The 18,981-nt window shown below is 37.7% G+C and overlaps 1 protein-coding gene across 1 annotated transcript in view; it reads right to left on the bottom strand.

The window, feature by feature from the left end:
* Positions 1 to 9,448: 9,448 nt before the first annotated feature.
* CLCA4 (chloride channel accessory 4) overlaps positions 9,449 to 18,981 on the bottom strand; it is a 30,895-nt gene continuing 21,362 nt past the window's right edge. The window contains exons 8-14 of the mRNA XM_055402356.2: positions 18,148 to 18,325; positions 16,778 to 16,884; positions 15,849 to 16,064; positions 14,659 to 14,926; positions 11,700 to 11,870; positions 10,329 to 10,565; positions 9,449 to 9,990 (exon numbers count right to left, since the gene is read on the bottom strand). Of these exons, the coding sequence (XP_055258331.2) occupies positions 9,551 to 9,990; positions 10,329 to 10,565; positions 11,700 to 11,870; positions 14,659 to 14,926; positions 15,849 to 16,064; positions 16,778 to 16,884; positions 18,148 to 18,325 (1,617 nt within the window). The 3' untranslated portion in view covers positions 9,449 to 9,550. The remainder of the gene's footprint in view (positions 9,991 to 10,328; positions 10,566 to 11,699; positions 11,871 to 14,658; positions 14,927 to 15,848; positions 16,065 to 16,777; positions 16,885 to 18,147; positions 18,326 to 18,981) is intronic.

The following is an 18,981-nucleotide window of genomic DNA, read 5'->3' as shown; positions in this document are numbered from 1 at the left end:
GTGCTGTGATTCATGGGGTCGCAGAGAGTCGGACACGACTGAGCGACTGAACTGAACTGAACTGAAGGTGAGTTTATCTCTGGGCTTTCTTTCCTGTTCCATTGATCTGTATTTCTGTTTTTGGTTAACACCATATACAAAAATAGCTCAAAATAAAAGCAAAAAGGGCTCCATGTAGAACTGGATTCTATAAATCTCTTAGAGGAAACACAGACAGAACACTCTTTGGCATAAACTGTAACAATTGATATTAGGAGCAGTCTCCTCCTGTAATGGAAGTAAAAATAGACAAATGAGACCTAATAAAACTCAAAAACTTTTGCACAGTGAAAGAACCACAAACAGATTGAAAAGAAATCCCACAGAAGGGGAGAAAATATTTGAAAATGATAAGACTGACAAGGGTTTAATCTGTAAAATTTACAAATGGATCATGAGGTTCAATATAAAAAACACAAACAACCCAACTAAAAATACATAGAAGACCTATAGACAATTCTCCAAAGAAGACATAAAGATAGCCAAGAGGCATATCTAAAATTTTTAACATTGCTAGTTATTAGAGAAATGCAAGTCAAATGCAATATCAAATCCATTGTCAAATATCAATAAGATATTATCTTACACCAATCAGAGTGGCCATCATCAAAAAAATCTACAAACAATAAATTCTGGAGAGGGTGTTCACTTTTGGTGAAATGGGAATTGGTATAGCCTCCATGGGGAATCTCCGAAGTATGGAGATTCCTTAAAAAACTAAAAATAGAGCTATCATATAGTCTAGCAATCTACTCCTTAGAATATATCCAGAGAAAAAGATGGTTCAAAAGATTCTATGTACCCCAGGTTTCATTGTAGTGCTGTTTACAATAGCCAGGACATGGAAGTAACTTACCTACATGTCCCCTGAGAGATGTATGGATAAAGAAGATGTGAGACATATATACAATGGAATATTTCTCAACCATTAAAAAGAGTGAAATAATGCCATTTACAGCAACATGGGTGGACCTCGAGAGTGTCATCCTAAGTGTGGTAAGTAAGAGAAAGATAAATATATGATATAGCTTATATGTGAAATCTGAAAATCTGATACAAATGAAAGTACTTACTAAACAGAAACAGACTCACAGAGTTAAAAAAGGAATTTATGATTACCAAGGGTAAGGATGAGTTGAGGAGAGAGATAGATTGGGAGTTTGGGATTGACATGTACACAGTACTGTATTTAAAATAGAAAACCAACAAGGACACTGTATAGCACAGGGAATTCTGCACAATATTCTGTAATATCCTAAATGGGAAAAGATTGAAAAAGAATAGATGCATGTAAAATGTGTAACGGAATCATTTTTCTGTACACTTGAAACTAACACAACATTGTAAATTAGTTATGGTCCAGGACAAAATTAAATTGAAACAGATACAGAGACAAGGTAGGGAGCGTCTGTACCCAGGAGATGATGATGGATGCTGAACTGAGGCAGCATGACTGACGGTGAGACGGGGAGAGACGAAAATGAGATGGGGAGATGTCTGTGACAGGACCTGTTAGCTGATGGAGGCAGAATGTGAGGAAATTGGCAGGCCAAGGTTTGGCTTCCTGGTCTCCAATTTGAATGCCTGGGTGGTAAGATATTTCTTTCTCTGCAAAAAAGAAATTCAGAAGGAGGTGTGGTTGAAGATAATATTTAAGTTTTATGGACTTGTTTCATTTCCTTATTAAAATTGACAAACCTTTATCCAAAAAGCTCTCTAAACTACTCACATTTTAAATGTTGTCTTAAAATGTGTGTTTGTGAGTATGTGTGTATGTGTGACGTTCATGGTGCGGGAGTAAAGGTTGGAGATGGAATTGGCATTCAATAGCAGGATTTCCTCTGATGGCCTTATCCCTTGACTTCAGATTCTCTGGAATCTGGAGAGCCTTGTTTTCCTTTCTTGGAAAAAAAGTTTGATGAAGGGTCCGAATATATTTGAGAAACTGCTGTGTATGAATTTACATTTGGGGAAAAGCACAGGATTTTGATCGTTGCTACTTCTAAGTCCAATCAGATATTCAAATTATGGAATGAGTGATGGCGCTACTTCATATCACAACATTGCTACTTTTCAGTTTCTCATATGCCTCTGTCACAATTTTGTGTAAATGCCCTCCCTTATTTCCTATACTGTGTGAGGACAGATAGCAAGACACATAGTGTTTAGCACTTTGCTCATATTCCCCTTGAGGTCAGACATACCACAAATTAATGTGTGGGTCATCACACAGTTTAATAAAGAAAATAGAGCACTGGGATCATAATTCATATAGTTGTTTTGCAAAAAATGTTACTTGAATTGAGGTATAATGGGCTATTGCAGTACTAAAGTTATAGGACCGCTTAATGTTGCATTTACAATCTTTCACAAAGACTACATATTTTTCAAGTGTCAGTCCTATGTGTTGAGCAAGGCCACCACATGACAACCCTGAGACTGTGCTTTGCTAAACTCCAGTGATGCCATTAATATATGATTTAAATGGATCCCTTTGGAGTCATATATGTGGTGGTCCTAGATAAGAATTGAGATTATAAGGAGACAGAAGACAGAAATAGAGGGAAATGGAGCCAATCCAAGGGATGAAGCCATGCTCAGCACCAGAAGTAGTGGGCAATGGTAAGAGGGCTCACTGGAAATGACGACAAGGACTTGTCAGGAAAGCCAGCATGGAAAATGACTGGACCTATGCCTGCAGAAGAGAGAATGGATGATGATGAGGGCAACACAAATCTTATCCACGGGGGGAAGGAAGTGGAAGACAGTAGGAGTTTGGTGTCCAGGAAATTGTCTGTATATCAATTGCTTTGTCACCATAATTTTGTGCAACAATACTGTTGACTGTGGTCACTATGAAATCAATTTATTGAGTGGTATCATCTCTTTACCATCTGAGCCATATCTCTTTGGTATATAAGCATGGAAAAATATTGTTCTTCCATGTCTATAATGAACTGTGCTCCAGAGCTCTCCTATCTGGGTACCAATATCTCTTACTTACTCACAAGACACTCCAATTCCGTTGTGTGCATGTGTGTGTGTGTGTTAGTCACTCAGTTGTGTCCAACTCTTTGCAACCCCATGGACTATAGCCTGCCAGGCTCCTCTGTCCATGAAATTCTCCAGGTGAAAATACTGGAGTCGGTAGCCATTCCCTTCTCCAGGGGATCTTCCTGACCCAGGGATTGAACCCTGGTCTCCCTCATTGCAGGCAGATTCTATACTGTCTGAGCTATCAGGGAAGCCCAAATTCCATTAGTATTATAAATTTTGGCTCTTACGTTTAGTGTGATAGTTAAATCCCAATCCTATTAATTTTAAGATATGCTTATACTTGAGTTGGATTTCCTGGGTAGCTCAGACTGTAAAGAATCTGCCTGCAATGCTGGATAACTGGGTTCAATCCCTGGGTCAATAAGATCCCCTGGAGAAGGGAATGGTAACCCAATCCAGTATTCTTGCCTGGAGAATCCCATGGACAGAGGAGCCTGCCGGGTTATAGTCCATGGGGTCGCAAACAGTCAGACATGACTGAGTTATTAGCACTTCATATTTGAATTGCAGCTTTCCTCTTTCTCTTCCTCTAATTCAAGCCAGACTTATGCCTATGACTTAAAGTAGGGGAGGATGGAGTAATGCCTCAGTCTCAATATCTTCTCCCTTTTCCTACAGGTATTCTGCTTAGACCTTGGTGAGGAGGAATAGGAGAGCCCTCCTCATGAGCCTGTCCTACTATTGTGTAGTTTCAGATGTCACTCAGTGGTAGGTGAGTGACAAATATTCCCTAGCAGTTTCTTCGATGGGTCCTATAAAGCTCTTCTCTTTACACAGTGTCTTGACATGGGAGATCCCAAGTGGATTAAGCCCAGTCACAACTACAATTCTACTCAATAAGAATTCTACTCTATACTCCTTGATGTATCAAACATGCACAAAATACTTGATGCCTTCCACCTTCTCTCTCCTGTCCATTTCTTCTGTGTCAGCAGCGTCAGGAACTCTGCCCTTCCAGAGGCTCAACAGTGTTGATGTTAGTGGATTGCCCTTATGACTTATGTGGCTTCCTGAGATTTACACTTCATTAAGGAGTATCTTTTCAGAACATTGCTCTTTTCCAGAAGGACAACCTCTTTCTCTCTTTCCTTATCTTCTTGTATTGGACAGTGTTTATAGTAGTAGAATTAGTGGGTGGTTGTCATGTTTGGCTGACTTAGTACCTCTCAATTTCTGTAAGGAGATGTGGTTTGCAGTATTCTAAGCTTGTAATCTGGTGTACATTGATAATTTTTGTTCTCTGTATTGGGCCTGCATAGTTGATTTTTGGAAATGATATCCTGATGGGTAGTAAATACTCCCTTGTTCTTGTAGTAAAGGTCATATTGTGGGCAAAACCTTGTGCTCCTAGAAATCTGGATATAAATAGAAGGTCAGTGGTGTGGATAGTGGGGATTTTATTTGCTTGTAGGCTTGATAAGTATCATGAAAAATACTATTACTGAATGAAACCTCAGACCATTTTGGAAACTTATAATTATTTGTGTCTTGTGATTTGTTTAATATCTGTCTTTCTGTGAGACTCTAACCTCCATGAAGACTTAGGGTAGTACTTTCACTCACCATTCTACTCACAGCATTTGGCTGCAAAGTGTTGATAAATAGTAGGAATTTAATATCCTGGCTGACTGACTGATGAGCAATTTACCGTCAGTGCTAAGGTACCTGAATTTAGGGTATGGCAGTACAAACCGGCTCAGCATGAGAGCTGCTATGAATTGAACACTAAGCATGTGCAGAAATGAGGCCGAGGACTGCCATTATCTTGAGATTTATATAACACATGCGGGAGACCTGGGTTTGATCAGTGGGTTGGGAAGATCCCTTGGAGAAGGGAATGGCTACCCACTCCAGTATTCTGGCCTGGAGAATTCCATGGACAGAGGAGCCTGGCAGGTCCATGGGGTTGCAAAGAGTTGCGCATGACTCAGCAAATTTCACTTTCACTTTTCTGAGGGTGGATATTAGTATTTTCACAGATTTTTACAGATGAGAAAATTAAAGAGTAGTTTCTGTTGCTTTTATATCAATCTCTAATTACAAAGAACCATTTTAAAGTTTTATTTTTTATCAGTTCATTATGTAGCGGGAGTTTAAAATATAAAATAACTCTGAAACATTTACAAAAAATTTACAATTGTAGTACAGATTAAATCTCTTTGAAACACATATTACTTTTCCCAATTTCTGCTCCTTTTCTCTGCTCTCCTTCCGAGTTAAAATCTTGAAGGAATTCTGTGCATACAGTTTCTGGATTTATTCACTTCCTGTTTTTCTTTAGCAAGATTTCTCTTATTAATGTCACTAATAACTGTGTTGTTATATTCATTGGTCACAGTTTAGCATTAATCAGAAATGCTTGACCGCTCCTTCCTTCTTGAATCATTCTTATCTTTTCCTGATCTCACACACTTGAGTTTCTCATTTGTATTCATAAGCTCTTTCTGTTCCCTCCCCCCGCCCCAGCAGTTTATGCTTTTCTATTCAATATCAAAACTATTTGTGTCATTTGGAAATTGATAACATTTCTTAAATTGTTTATAACTGAGTAACAAGGTTTATTACTGAATTTGCAAAGAAGCAATACAAAAGGCTTACAGAATATGGACGTAAATAGATAAGTGGGCTCAGTACAACATGCCTCCACAGTTCCTTATGGGAGTGGGCCAGAAGTTCCGCAGTCCATGAATCCATTTTGGAGGGAGTAATCTACCAGGTCACAGGAGCTCAGAGCTCCCTGTTTCTTTCAGTTTTTTTATTACATTAAGGACAGGGTCCACTTACTACCACGTAAGGAAATTACTTGCTGTGCTACAGATCATCATTACATAGCTCCCTGTTTGAATTTGCTTTGCTGAGGCAACTTGGAGAAAATAGAAGTACATTTCACAGAAACTGTATGGCTTGGGTTAGAGTTGGTGACAAGAGACATTTGCTTGAAAGTTCAAAGATCTAAAAGAGCTGCCATAACTATCTGAAGCTGGGGTGATAGCAGGCAATAAGAAAGATGGAAATGGGCGAGTGTCCTTACCCTTCCCTACTCCATGTGTAACTCCTCTCCTTTAGCGCTGGCTTTGCTGACCATCATGATCCCAGACCCACAATTAGATACTTGGCAACAGTCTTACAGAGGTGGTAGAGGAGCAGAGACAACAGATTTCTACAGCAAACAGCAAACTTCTACAGTTCCATGCTAGTTCCCGGCCTTGCTTAACTTCCAACACCCAACACCAAGAGCTAACTCCAGTGTTTCAGGGAGGTTTGTTATTTATATTTATTATAATAAATATTAATGTAGATATAAATATATTTATTACTATTACTATCACAAATATATTTATTACTATATAAATATAATATATAATATGATTATATTATATTTATTAATTATATATTATATATTGAAAAATTAATATAAATATTAATAAATATATTTATATTAAATATAATCATATTATATAACTTATATGTTATATATAAATATATTTATATAAATTATAATGTATAACATATAAGTTATATGATTATATTTAATATAAATATATTTATTAATATTTATATTAATTTTTTCTGATTATACAGTTTTTTGTTCAGTTCTTTAATGTCCCAGTTAACCCCTATCAATTCCATAATGTTAACAGTGGTTCTGATACCCAGATGGAACACCAACTAATACTGTTTTTGGTTGCTTCAGTAATTTAGATTTAAATTGTTGAAAATTTGGTGGCTAAAGCAACTACCTATTTATCTCCTCCATAATTGTGTTGGCTTACTGGTCTTAAAGGAGAAATACTTTTGCTAGTTATGCTTGAAGTCTAATGACTGCAAATAGAATAATCTTGAAGTATGATTGGGAAGCAGGGATAGTTAGGCCTCTCATTCTCTGTATAGTCTTGGAACCTCTGCAGCGATCTCTGTTACTCTAACTGAATTTTGTAAATGACAGAGTTATCAAGAACACAAAAAACGTAGTGTCCATCATTTCTGCTGCTTTCTAATTTTTAAACAAGTCATTGCGCCATCCTATACCCTAATGTGGGAGGCAACTACATAAGGCCATGAACAGTAGGAGCTGTGGCTCTTTGGAAATCCTTTTGGAGACTAGCAGCCATACTTTACTGTTAAATCTATAGCAGTCCCTACTCACTTCATAGTTACTTTGAGCTGTGCTATTCTGAGTTCCATTTTATGCTAGTGTCATCAGACACTGTGGTTTGTGTCTCGCCATTTACCCATGCTGTATTAGGTCACTCTGATCTGTAATATCAGCCAACACCAAGTGGCAGGCATTATAACATAGGAAAGTGGTTCCCTCAGTTCTGGCCGAGCAGCTGAGATGGTAAATGGATACCATCTCTTGGTCCTACAGCTTGGATTGACCTCTCCAGGTGGGTCGTTAGCTTGTGACACTGCCAACTACCCATATTTAGGGGCAGCAGCCAGTTGGATGACTGCTTGGGGTGGTTTTTCTCTTCAGGAATCCTGTAGTCATTTGAACCCTTGTGGTTGATAATGGGCTACTCTTCCCCACTTAGGGCTGCTTCTCTTCCTTTACTGGGATAGCTTAGAATGTTTTCCTGTAGCTAGATTTCCTACCAGATGGTGATGGCCCCAAGGTTTCATTTCTATACCTGGTACATTTTATAAATAAACTATTAGATCATAACAATGCTATAAGAATGTAATGGAAATCCCATGTAGAGCCTTTATACTGCAGATTTTATCACTAGGTTATCCTGTACTATAGTCAGGGCTAGCTTTGTGAGGTGAGACTTCTACATTTGCATGGTATCTCATTCTTAGAAGGTCCAAGTACTTGGTTTAATGCTTTGCTGTTACCATCTTGAAATCCTTATAAATTATTGAGCAGGAGCTCTTCATTTTCATTTTTTTACTGAGTCCTATAAATTTTGTAGCTTATTCAGAATATAAAAATGGTAATCATTCTGTTGTTTTTCTGATTCTTACCAATTCATATTCAGTTACTGATGAATTTCTGGAAATAGATCTAAATCAAAGCCTGACCTGAAAGTGGAGAGCCTTCAACTGGGACCCATCAGAGAAAGCTATTGCCCCAAAGAATCAGGGAGAGTACTAAACAGGCTGGTAGGCTTTGCCTCCAGGGCTATTGGGTTGATAGGTTGGAAGGACATAGGGAAAGTCTGGCTGTTTTACATTATTTCTGTCACTATTAGAGAATTTCAGGCTTTTATTCCCCTCCCAGTAAAAAGTCAGTTGTCTTATGCTAGCCCCTTTGGAGAAGGAAAAGGCAACCCACTCCAGTATTTTTGTCTGGAGAATCCCATGGACAGAGGAGCCTGGTGGACTACTATGGTCCATGGGGTCATAAAGAGTTGGATATGACTGAGCAACTAACACTTCCACTTTCAACCCCTTTCCTACATTTTCTCCATGTCCACCTGTATGTATATAGCTTTCAGCAATGCTTGAGTAGGTGCCAGCCCACCAGAGGAATTAATTGTGCTAATAGACTTTCTACCTCAATAGCACAGTCCCTAAATGCCCTACTACACAGCTTACTTTCCAATGAATGCTATAAGAGTAAAACCAACATTTCCAGTTATCAGACATCTCCCACTTATTTCCTTTCCCCTAGCTTCTTTAATATTATCTTACATATCAATGAAGTACAGTAAACATGTCCTTATTTATATTGTATATACTAGTATATTGTTGGAGAAGTTTTTGAGAGTCCCTTGGACTGCAGAGAGATCCAACCAGTCCATCCTAAAGGAGACCAGTCCTGAATATTCATTGGAAGGACTGATGCTGAAGCTGAAACTCCAGTACTTTGGTCACTGATGCAAAGGACTGATTCATTTGAAAAGACCCTGATGCTGGGAAAGATTGGAGGTGGGAGGAGAAGGGGACAACAGAGGATGAGATGGTTGGATGGCATCACTGACTGAATGGACCTGAGTTTGAGTAAACTCCAGGAGTTGGTGATGGACAAGGAGGCCTGGCATGCTGCAGTCCATGGGGTTGCAAAGAGTTGGACATGACTGAGCAACTGAACTGAACTGATACAAGTATATAATTAAAGACCTTCAGTGAATACAATAAAATCAATTTATACTGAAAAATACTGAGACCAAATTCATCTCTCAAAAATATTATTTATTTGCCTTCTTACATTTGTATTTTGACCACTCCAATAGACAGTTTTAACTTCTTGATGAAATTTGAGTTTTTATAGAGAACTTTTGTGTCAGATAATATGTAACCAGGTATGAATATGAAAAAAGATCTTTATCACCTTTTGATAAATTAACAAATAAAAATTGTTTAATTTAATATTGATTTACAATTTTTCAAATATCTCTGCATGTTTATATTTAGTCAAAGGGTCCCTTGTAAAAGTCTTAAAATTATTTTCACACATGATAAATTTAAAAATTCTGAAACATCCTTTAATTTTGTTGTTGATATATTCTTAAAACCCTGTTCTAGGTCTGCTAGGATTTCTTCTCTTGTTTAAGATACAAACGGTGATGCTTAAAATCAGACTAACAATTACCACAGAGCCAACCACTAACAACACCAAGGTAGAAATGCTGAGTCCGGACTTAGGGGGATTTTTATCAGGACTAGGATCTGGATGAATTTCATCAGGAATGTAATCTCGAGGATCAAACAAAGCTACTTGCACAATATTGGATACTTTTGATGTCAAATTGTTTTTATCCACACTTTGAATGGCAATGAATATGTGGGTTGCATTTTCTTCTGAGATATTTCCTGGTTTGAATGTGAAGGTTTCCTTGGAGTTGGCCTCATTTGGTAACAGAGCAGTAGTGTTTACTTGCAGAGCATCATCAAAATTATCCCTTAGATCCAGGATGCTTCCACTTATTCTTATGATATACTCTTGAACTAAGAAAAAAAGTTACATGTAGTTTAGAAACTAGAGCATACCATATGAAACCTTTTTTCACTTTCCTCCAAAATGCTGCTAGTCATGCCAAAGTTATGCTCACATTCAGAGCCTTATTTATTTTTCTATAAAAGCTGAATTCTGATTTTTAAACTCTGCAAATATTCCTGGCAGGTTATAATGTGCCACACTTCATGATTCATAACATGAGATTATAAAATCAATACTTTGCTGAGCTATTAATTATAAATTATTTTCCTCTCACACACCCTTAGACACTTGTTTTTGCAACAAGCAACTTTCACTTAATCAACAGTGCATGACACATAGTCCTTACCTTTTCCAACATCAAAATCATCTCCTGGTGCTGTCCACGTTAGACTGATCTCATCCTCATGTGATGTGGCCTCAAGATCTGTGATTTGACTTGGTGGGAAGACGTCAAGGAATGAGGGAGACTGTGGAACATTGGAAACCACAAATGCACCTCCTGTTGCTGTTCTGGTGAAACTTTCCACATTTGTCTGAGTGTCCACATCATTTTCAGGTCTTGGTGGATTCCCTTCAATGTTGCCTGCATTACAAATTCCTGGTATTTAATGGACAAATCTGCACTAATATTTTCAGAACTCAATGAATTTTATTTCTTATCCTATATATTTTTCCCTTTTTTCCATATACACAGTTTCATTTTATTAATTTTGGTGACAAGATCATAAGAATGCAGTTGGTAGAAGAATTCTTTCTTTAGCATCCTGATCAGAGTATTGTAGGGTAGAATTGGATAATAAATTGTTTTGGAATTAAGACTGTCCTGAATGGGAATATTGTTATATAGTTAATATATGCTTTAAAAATAAAGGAGTTGCTTTATTTCTTAAATTACCTTTAAGATGGGAATAAATCTGGAGGAATTTCTACTGGTTCCCTTTCAGTCACTTGTGTCAGGTGACAAACTTCACACTTCCTCCCTGTTACAAGTGCTAATGAATAATATTCAGATTATATTGCAACATAAAGCCCCTATAAGGGTGACATAAGGGACAAAAGAAAGGAAAGCTAACAAAAATGCATTCTTAATATTTGCCATTGCTTTCCTCTACACATTTTTCCTTTTGACTAAATAAAAACTTTGCAAATAAAGGCATATGTAATCAGATGGATAAATTCTACCATTGGTTTCTAGTTAAGTACATAACGTATTAGCCTCTTCATCCTGTGCTGAAAATGTGGCAAATTTTTGTTGATATAGGTCAGATGCTCCAAACAAATGTAATAATGGCTGGCTTTCATTGAAATGTCTATACCAAAGACACTGTATCAAAGCTTAGGTTAATTTGGAGGCAAACTGTCATATGACTGAGAATTCATTCCAGCAATGGGAGAAGCTATACTCTGAAGTTATAAAATATTTGTAGCCTTAATCATTCCGTTCTGTTCCGTTCCGTCGCTCAGTCGTGTCCGACTCTTTGCGACCCCGTGGACTGTAGCCTACCAGGCTTCTCCGTCCATGGGATTCTCCAGGCAAGAATACTGGAGTGGGTTACCGTTTCCTTCTCCAGGGGATCTTCCCGACCCAGGGATCGAACCCAGGTCTCCCTCATTGGAGGCAGACGCTTTAACCTCTGAGCCACCAGGGAAGCCCTAATCATACCAACTCACAATTATTCAAGCCACGGTTGGGTTTCAGATACTATGAAGTACTCACCATCTACTACCCAGCCTGGTATGTATGCAGCTCTGTTCAGTGGATGCCTTAAGTTCCTTGTGACAGCATTTTCTCCTCCATGAGCCCGTATTTTTAAGTTATATGTGCCATTTTCTTTATAAGTTGTAAAGTATCTAGAGTAGACGCCATCATTCTTGAAAGAATCAGCACCTTGTTATGGAAGTGAAGGTATAAATTACTAATGTAAAGAAAAAGAAAAACTTAAGTATTTTCTAAGTCAAGCATATGGGCTTTATAAGCATATTGCTTTTATTGATCTCCTTATTTTGTGATTGACCCCTTGGGGAATATTTCCATTTTGCTCTGCCAACCAGTATCTTGTTGGATGGATATCCTTGTGGTACTGTGTTTGTGTGTGTACATATGCATGCATACTAAGTTGCTTCAGTCCTGTCAGACTCTGCAACCCTGTACACTATAGCCCACCAACGTCCTCTGTCTATGGGATTCTTCAGGCAAGAATACTGGAGTGGGTTGCCATGCCCTCCTCCAGGAGATCTTCCTGACCCAGGGATCAAACCCGAGCCTCTTATGTCTCCTGCATTGACAAGTGGCCTCTTTACCACTGGTGCCATCTGGGAAGCCCATGTGTGTGTATTATTTTTGTTGTGATTGTTGTTCAGTCACTAAGTTGTGTCTGACGTTTTGTGACCCCCATGAACTGCAGCACACCAAGCTTCCTTGTCCTCTGCTATCTCCCAGAGTTTGCTGAAATTAATGTCCATTGAGTCAATGGTGCTATCTAACCATCTAATCTTCAGCCCTCTTCTCCTTTTGCCTTCAGTCTTTCCCAGCATCAGGGTCTTTGCCAATGAATCAGCTCTTTGCATCAGGTGACCAAAGTATTAGAGCTTCAGCAACAGTCCTTCCAATGAATATTCAGGGTTTATTTCCTTTAGGATTGAATGGTTTAATATCCTTGCTGTTCAAGGGACTCTCAAGAGTCTTTTCTAACACCACAGTGCAAAAGCATCAATTCTTTGACGCTCAGCCTTCTTTATGGTCCAACTTTTATATCTGTACATGACTACTGGAAAAACCATAGCTTTGACTATTTAGACCTTTGCCGGCAAAGTGATGTCTGCTTTTTAATATGCTGTCTAGGTTTGTCATAGCTTTTCTTCCAAGGAGCAAGAGTCTTTTAATTTCATGGCTGCAATCACTGCAGTGATTTTGGAGACCAAGAAAATAAAATCTTGCCCTGCTTCCATTTTTTTCCCTATTTGTAATAATATATTATTACATAGACATACTGGTATATATACTGATACCTATGCATGTGTACTTAATGCGTTCATCTTATGAACTCAAATGCAGATTATTATAGCATTCTTCTTACCATTTCTCAGCTAGATAGTCTGTTTGCAGCCCATGCTTTAAGCACAATTATGTTGTCTCTCTCTCTTTCTCTCTCCAAATCAAAGGATCCCCACTAAAGAAATATTATCTTTGCATAAGATTTAATTCTCATTGCTATCACCTACAAATTACTTAATTTAACTTATCTTCAATCTCTCATTTTTCATTTTAATCCCTACCTCTTACACTAGGATTGATTAATTTTCTGGTCTAACAGTGGAAAACCCCATCTATTTTTAAAATAAACATTTAGGAGAGCTCAGGAATACTGTATCGTAAGGATATTTCTTCATATCACCAGTACTAGAGAGTTTTGTTAACTTGAAAACACATTTCTTAGGAAGGTTAAGACTCCAAGAGAGAGATTCTTAAAATGAAATCCTTAGACCAATAGCATCTGCGTTTCTCTGGGTCATATTAGGAATGAAAATTTTTCCGGCGTTCCCATTCTGTGTTATAAAACAAGTCTTCAGGAGTTTCGCTTCAGGAGTTAAAATGTGAGAACCCCTGCTCCAAGTCATTGTTAATTACCAATGCTTTCTTTGGTAAAGTCATCCTTAATCACCTATGCTTTCTTAGGTAAAGGTGTCCCAAATTATTTGAGTTTTATTTGAGAAATTTTATTTCTCCTTGAGAAATGAAACAAGATATAGGAATTTTAATGTAGCATGGAAGGGATTGGGAGAAAGAGAGTCACAGGATAATTTAAGAAAATATTGTCATATTAGATGAAAGCACTGATAAACCAGACTTTTGCCTTCTAAACTTTTCACAGGGCCAACTCTAGTTGATGATAGGTTATAAGCTGGCTGATTTAACTACATTGAAAAGAAGCTAACTGAAAATTCTGACAACTTAGAAGTTTACTGAGATAGTAATTTCTTTACTAAATGACCTCTCTAAAGAAGTTTTAGTTCCCAGAATAATTCAGAATTGGGAAAATGTTTTAAAGTACAGTACCACTCACCCATACAGACCAAGGAGATAGAGAGTGGTCAACACTCTATTTTGATACCTTCCAGTCAGATCTGGTATCTGATGATGATCCTGTGATATCCCCTTCTCTCTGATGGCAGATTCAGCTTCCTTTGGTCTCAATCTCCAAGATTATATATGAACTTTTATCCAGATGTTGGGAATTTCTCATGGCTGTCATCCCCTCCCTGCCAGGGACCCAAATTGTACTACTTCATTCCGTACTACTACTTGTGTTTGACTATCTCTGGCCAGACTTTCTTGATTATATACGCCTAAGAAACACTTATTCAGAATTCTTGATGCTGTCCTTAATCTCAGTAATAGACACTTTCCTATCTATTGGAAGACACTAGTTGTCTAAATGAAAGAAAGAACAATAATGACAGTAAATAAAGTTCATTGAGTGCTCTACGATGTGTAAGACACTTGCAAATCACTTTGGAGTTGTTACCTGGATAGAATTTCACCCTGGTCCAGTTGTTCATCCACAATCTGCATCAATTTTCTGATGCTTGTCCCTCTGCCCCACACTTCCTCAGGGACTCATAACATATCCTGAGTTATGAAAATTTAGACTTGTTCAGAGAAATCTGTGATTTACCTGCACCATTATCCAAAAGTTCCAAAACTTCTGTTTCTCCAGATTTCGATTCAATGAAAGCAGTCACATTGGCTCCAAGAATGGGTAAATACCCTTGTAGAATTTCTGCATAAACAATCAGTGGGCTGGGATAGCTGTTTGTATCTTTATTCATTTTAGCATTCACTGTGATTGGAGGCACAGAAGAGTTTGCTGCCCGAGAATTTACTGTTATAGTCAATGTTTCTGAGCTTGCTTTTGCTTGAATATTGTAAGTCCACACACCCACCTAAAAATTCAATAAAAATGGACTAAGTATCCAACAGCAAGCTATTTTTGGTCTTTCCATTATCTAACTCTAAACTATTAAGTGTGTTACTGAATAAACAGAGTTTTGAGAGCTTTAAGAGTTTTGAGGGTAAAGAGGTAAGAGTTGAGGCAGTTTGGAAAGAATATCCTATTATCATGCCTGGTATCCAAAGTTTATGAAATCTCCATTGGTAAAAATAAGTTTTGGAAAGTTTGCCTTGATCTTGGACTTATCCTTAGATCTCAGAGTCTACAGACTCTATGACCTGGTGAAAAGTGAAAGTGAAAGTCGCTCAGTCCTGTCCGACTCTTTGCAACCCCATGGACAATAGTCCGTGGAATTCTCTAGGCCACAATATTGGAGTGGGTAGCCTTTCCATTCTCTAGGGAATCTTCCCAACCCAGGGATCAAACCCAGGTCTCCTGCATTGCAGGCAGATTCTTTACCAGCTGAGCCACAAAAGAAGCCTAAGAATACTGGAGTGGGTAGCCTATCCTTTCTCCAGCAGATCTTCCTGAGCCAGGAATCAAACTGGGGTCTCCTGCATTGTAGGTGGATTCTTTACCAATTGAGTTATCAGGGAAGCTCTCCTGTGACCTGGTAGGACTAAGAAATAGCTCTGTAGCTATCTACACAGCAAGCTGCACAGACTTACTACATTGTCTACTCAAAGTTATCCTTAGCCTACTTAATTTTCCCCCCTTCTCTTCCTTTCTTCTAATGCTTAAGTTCTTTTTATTTTTCCTCTGTCACCAAAATTTTCAGGATACAGTCATATCAAGTACATTCTACTTTATCTTAATTTTGAAATGATACAAGTATTGGCATCCATATTTATGATATCAAATGATGTATTTTCACCTGTAAAATTTGGGAGGAGGTCTAAAAATTAATTGCTTACCTTTGTAGTTCCTGGAATATTGAGATAGGCCATTTTGGAAGCTGAATCCACTATGAAAGTCCCCATTGATATTCCATTGGGATCAAAGAGATAAATAGAGGGAAGTTGTTGGTTCCACGTGATGAGAAAGAATGTGTCCTTTCCCACAGTGCTATCAATTATTACAGTGCCATTCATCCAGTCATTACTGTTGAGTTTCAATCCATTACTTTCAAGCTGTTTAAATATATAAAAAATTAATAACTGTAGAAGAGAGTAATTTTATGCTTTTTTTCTGTTTTACATATTTTTAAATTTCTGCCTTGAGAACAAACTTAAATATGGCATACCAGCTTAGGCTTGCAATCTCTTTGAAAGCTAATTGGGATGTGACAGTTGTCAGTCAGAAAGTGTGGAAATATAGCTACTGAGGAGAGAACAGGGTATAATAAAAGCATTAGAGCAGGACAATGGGATTTACAGTTGGAGATATGGCCCTGTTATTATTTTCCCAGTTGTCTTGGTGACCACCTACACTAGAATTTAGCATTAAAGTGCTAAATTACCTCTGAGAAAATTAGTTCTGTGTGTGAATGTGTGTGTATTGCCCTCAGTTTACCATTTTCTTGATGACTTAAAATAAAGTGCTCAGTCACTCAGTTGTGTCTGACTCTTTGTGACTCCATGGGCTATAGCCCTACAGACTCCTCTGTCCATGGAATTCTCCAGGCAAGAATACTGGAATGGATTGCCATTTCCTCCTCCAGGGGATCTTTCCCACCCAGGGATCCACCCAGCAATCCACCCAGCATATCCTAAATTGGCAGGCAGATTCTTTACCACTGAGCCACCTGGTGACAATATAGAACTCAAAACTTGTAACAACCAGATTATTTTTCTTGGTTAGGTCTAAATCCAAACATAAACACTCAAGGACTAGGAACTCTGACCTGAAGAGATTGCTGGGAGGCATCAATGTTGTCTGAAGCAAGGGCTGCAAAAGCATTAATAAGGCCATTGTTCTGGCCTACATCTGAAGCAAAAATAAGTCTTCCTCCTAAAATGTAAATACATTAACTAGGTTGCTTTTCAGAAAATAAGTGCTTTTCACATTTTAGTGATTAAGATGATATTAGGGTAAATAAAACCATAGTTTCAGTATGTATTGTAAAAATAAACCCAAATCAGATAGGTATAAAGATTATCTCAGAAATGTTACCTTAAAAATGTCATAACTGGGAGGTAAGCTACCTTTAAACTCCACTAATAAAAATCTTTCTGGCTTAAATGCATCAACGAATTAAAGAATGTGAAAGGAGATGTTATAATTTCATGAACTAAAGCTCACAGGATCACATAACCTTTAGGAGAATTATTCACTTTAATGACTATTTAAGATACAGTTCTAACCATAGCAGCTTTCAAGTTTTCCTGCCAGAGTGGATCAGAATCAGAAAGGTTAAAGAGATTTCATATTGAAACATCCTGACAAAATTTGGCAATGAGCAGATGAAAAAATGGTAAGCAATAGAGACAAGTTTAAAAACAATACTTTAGGAGGGATATTTAGGACAGAAATACTTTACAATGGCTATAAAATTACTTTGAAATGATGGGAGTTTGTACAATTAAGCATTAAAAAGCAAGTGTTTGTTTGGTAACATTAGAGGTCAATTCAATACAATAATTGATTTTCATAATGTTATAAATTATGTATTCTCTACTATGTTTAAGAAGGCACTGAACACATGTAGTCCATTTTCTTCACATGTTTCTGTCTGTAAGATAATAGCTATTTTATGTTTAATCTAGAAACCTTGTTATTACTATATTTATAGCCTGAGCTTCTGTTAAACCCATCCCTTAACTTCCCGTCTATTCTCTAGTCTCACGTATTTCTCACTATCCTTCAATGTGGCTTGCACTGTCACCCCAACATGCTTTATATTCTCTGTCATCCTTTTTTCTTCCAGAGAAAGCAAACAAATTGATAAATGTCTAGCTCCTTATCGCTCATGCCTTGTTTCCCTGACTCTATTCAATGCTAAGAGAATCAATGACTCTATCTGCTCACATGGTGTTTGACACCTATGTATGTCTCTTGTTATGGAGGAGTGTTATCTGACTATGCTTTTCTGATTAGCAGTGTTATTTGTCTCTTGGGTCAGTGGGACTGTTGGCACCTTGAGATCATGTCTGGTTTAACTGTGATCCCAAGCTCCTGGCACAGCACCTGCAGAGTAGGAGCTTAAGAGAACTTGTTGAATTGTCAGCCTCTACATTTATGTATTGTTATCAAAGGATGTATGTCATATTTTACCTGTTGCAGTGTTCATCTCCATGACTTCTGGAGCAATATCTACTCCAAAAGCAATAAAATGAATGATGGCCCCACTTTGTTTCACTTCCTCAATACAAGACTTCACAGTGTTATCCTCCCCGTCAGTCAGCAGCACTATTTCAGATCCATCTATTTGGAAGTGAGCGTTTCTAATTGCCTACAAATATAATCAGAGCATTATTACAGGTGATTCTAGGTCAACTAGGCCTGGGAGAGATTAGGATAAAATGGACATAGAAAATACTGTGTAGAAAAGAGGAGACAGCTTCATTTAAAATCAAAGGATCTATAATCCACAACCCTAGGGGAATTTAAACAGGACTTTTTATTTTCTGTCCACCCATTGTAGGAAATGTTTGCTCAGATGAAGTTGTGTGGGAGTAGGGGTATGGAAAATCTTACTTGAGTTCAATGACTATGACATCACAGTCTGTGGCACTCAGGAAAACCAGACACCAAGCATAAAATGGCATTAAATATTTTTCTGCTTCTTTGGTTCTGTATGCGGCTAGATGCATGAAGAGTTCACCTCACCATTTTTAAAGAAGCTGTTGGTTCCAAATTAGGGTATCCTCAATATGCTAATAAACAAAAGATATGGAAAGTTCTACACAGGTTAAAAATCTTGTTATGTATATTTTTAATTAATCTTTAATAGTCACAAGCACATAACTAAGCATATTAATGGTGCTAAGAGAATATGTGACTTACTGAGAATGTGTCCTTTTATGGCTTGAACTATTTCCTATAAAGCTAAACAGTTTGAAACACAGAGTTTTGAATCTAGGCACCCATAAGAAAGGATGAAGAGAA

Source organism: Moschus berezovskii, chromosome 4, assembly GCF_049115385.1.
Source record: "Moschus berezovskii isolate FMDL1 chromosome 4, NW_MosBer_1.0, whole genome shotgun sequence".
In the NCBI taxonomy this organism is placed as follows: domain Eukaryota; kingdom Metazoa; phylum Chordata; class Mammalia; order Artiodactyla; family Moschidae; genus Moschus; species Moschus berezovskii.
The sequence above is the reverse complement of the archived record's forward strand: the minus strand, read 5'-3'. Positions and strand labels throughout refer to the sequence as shown.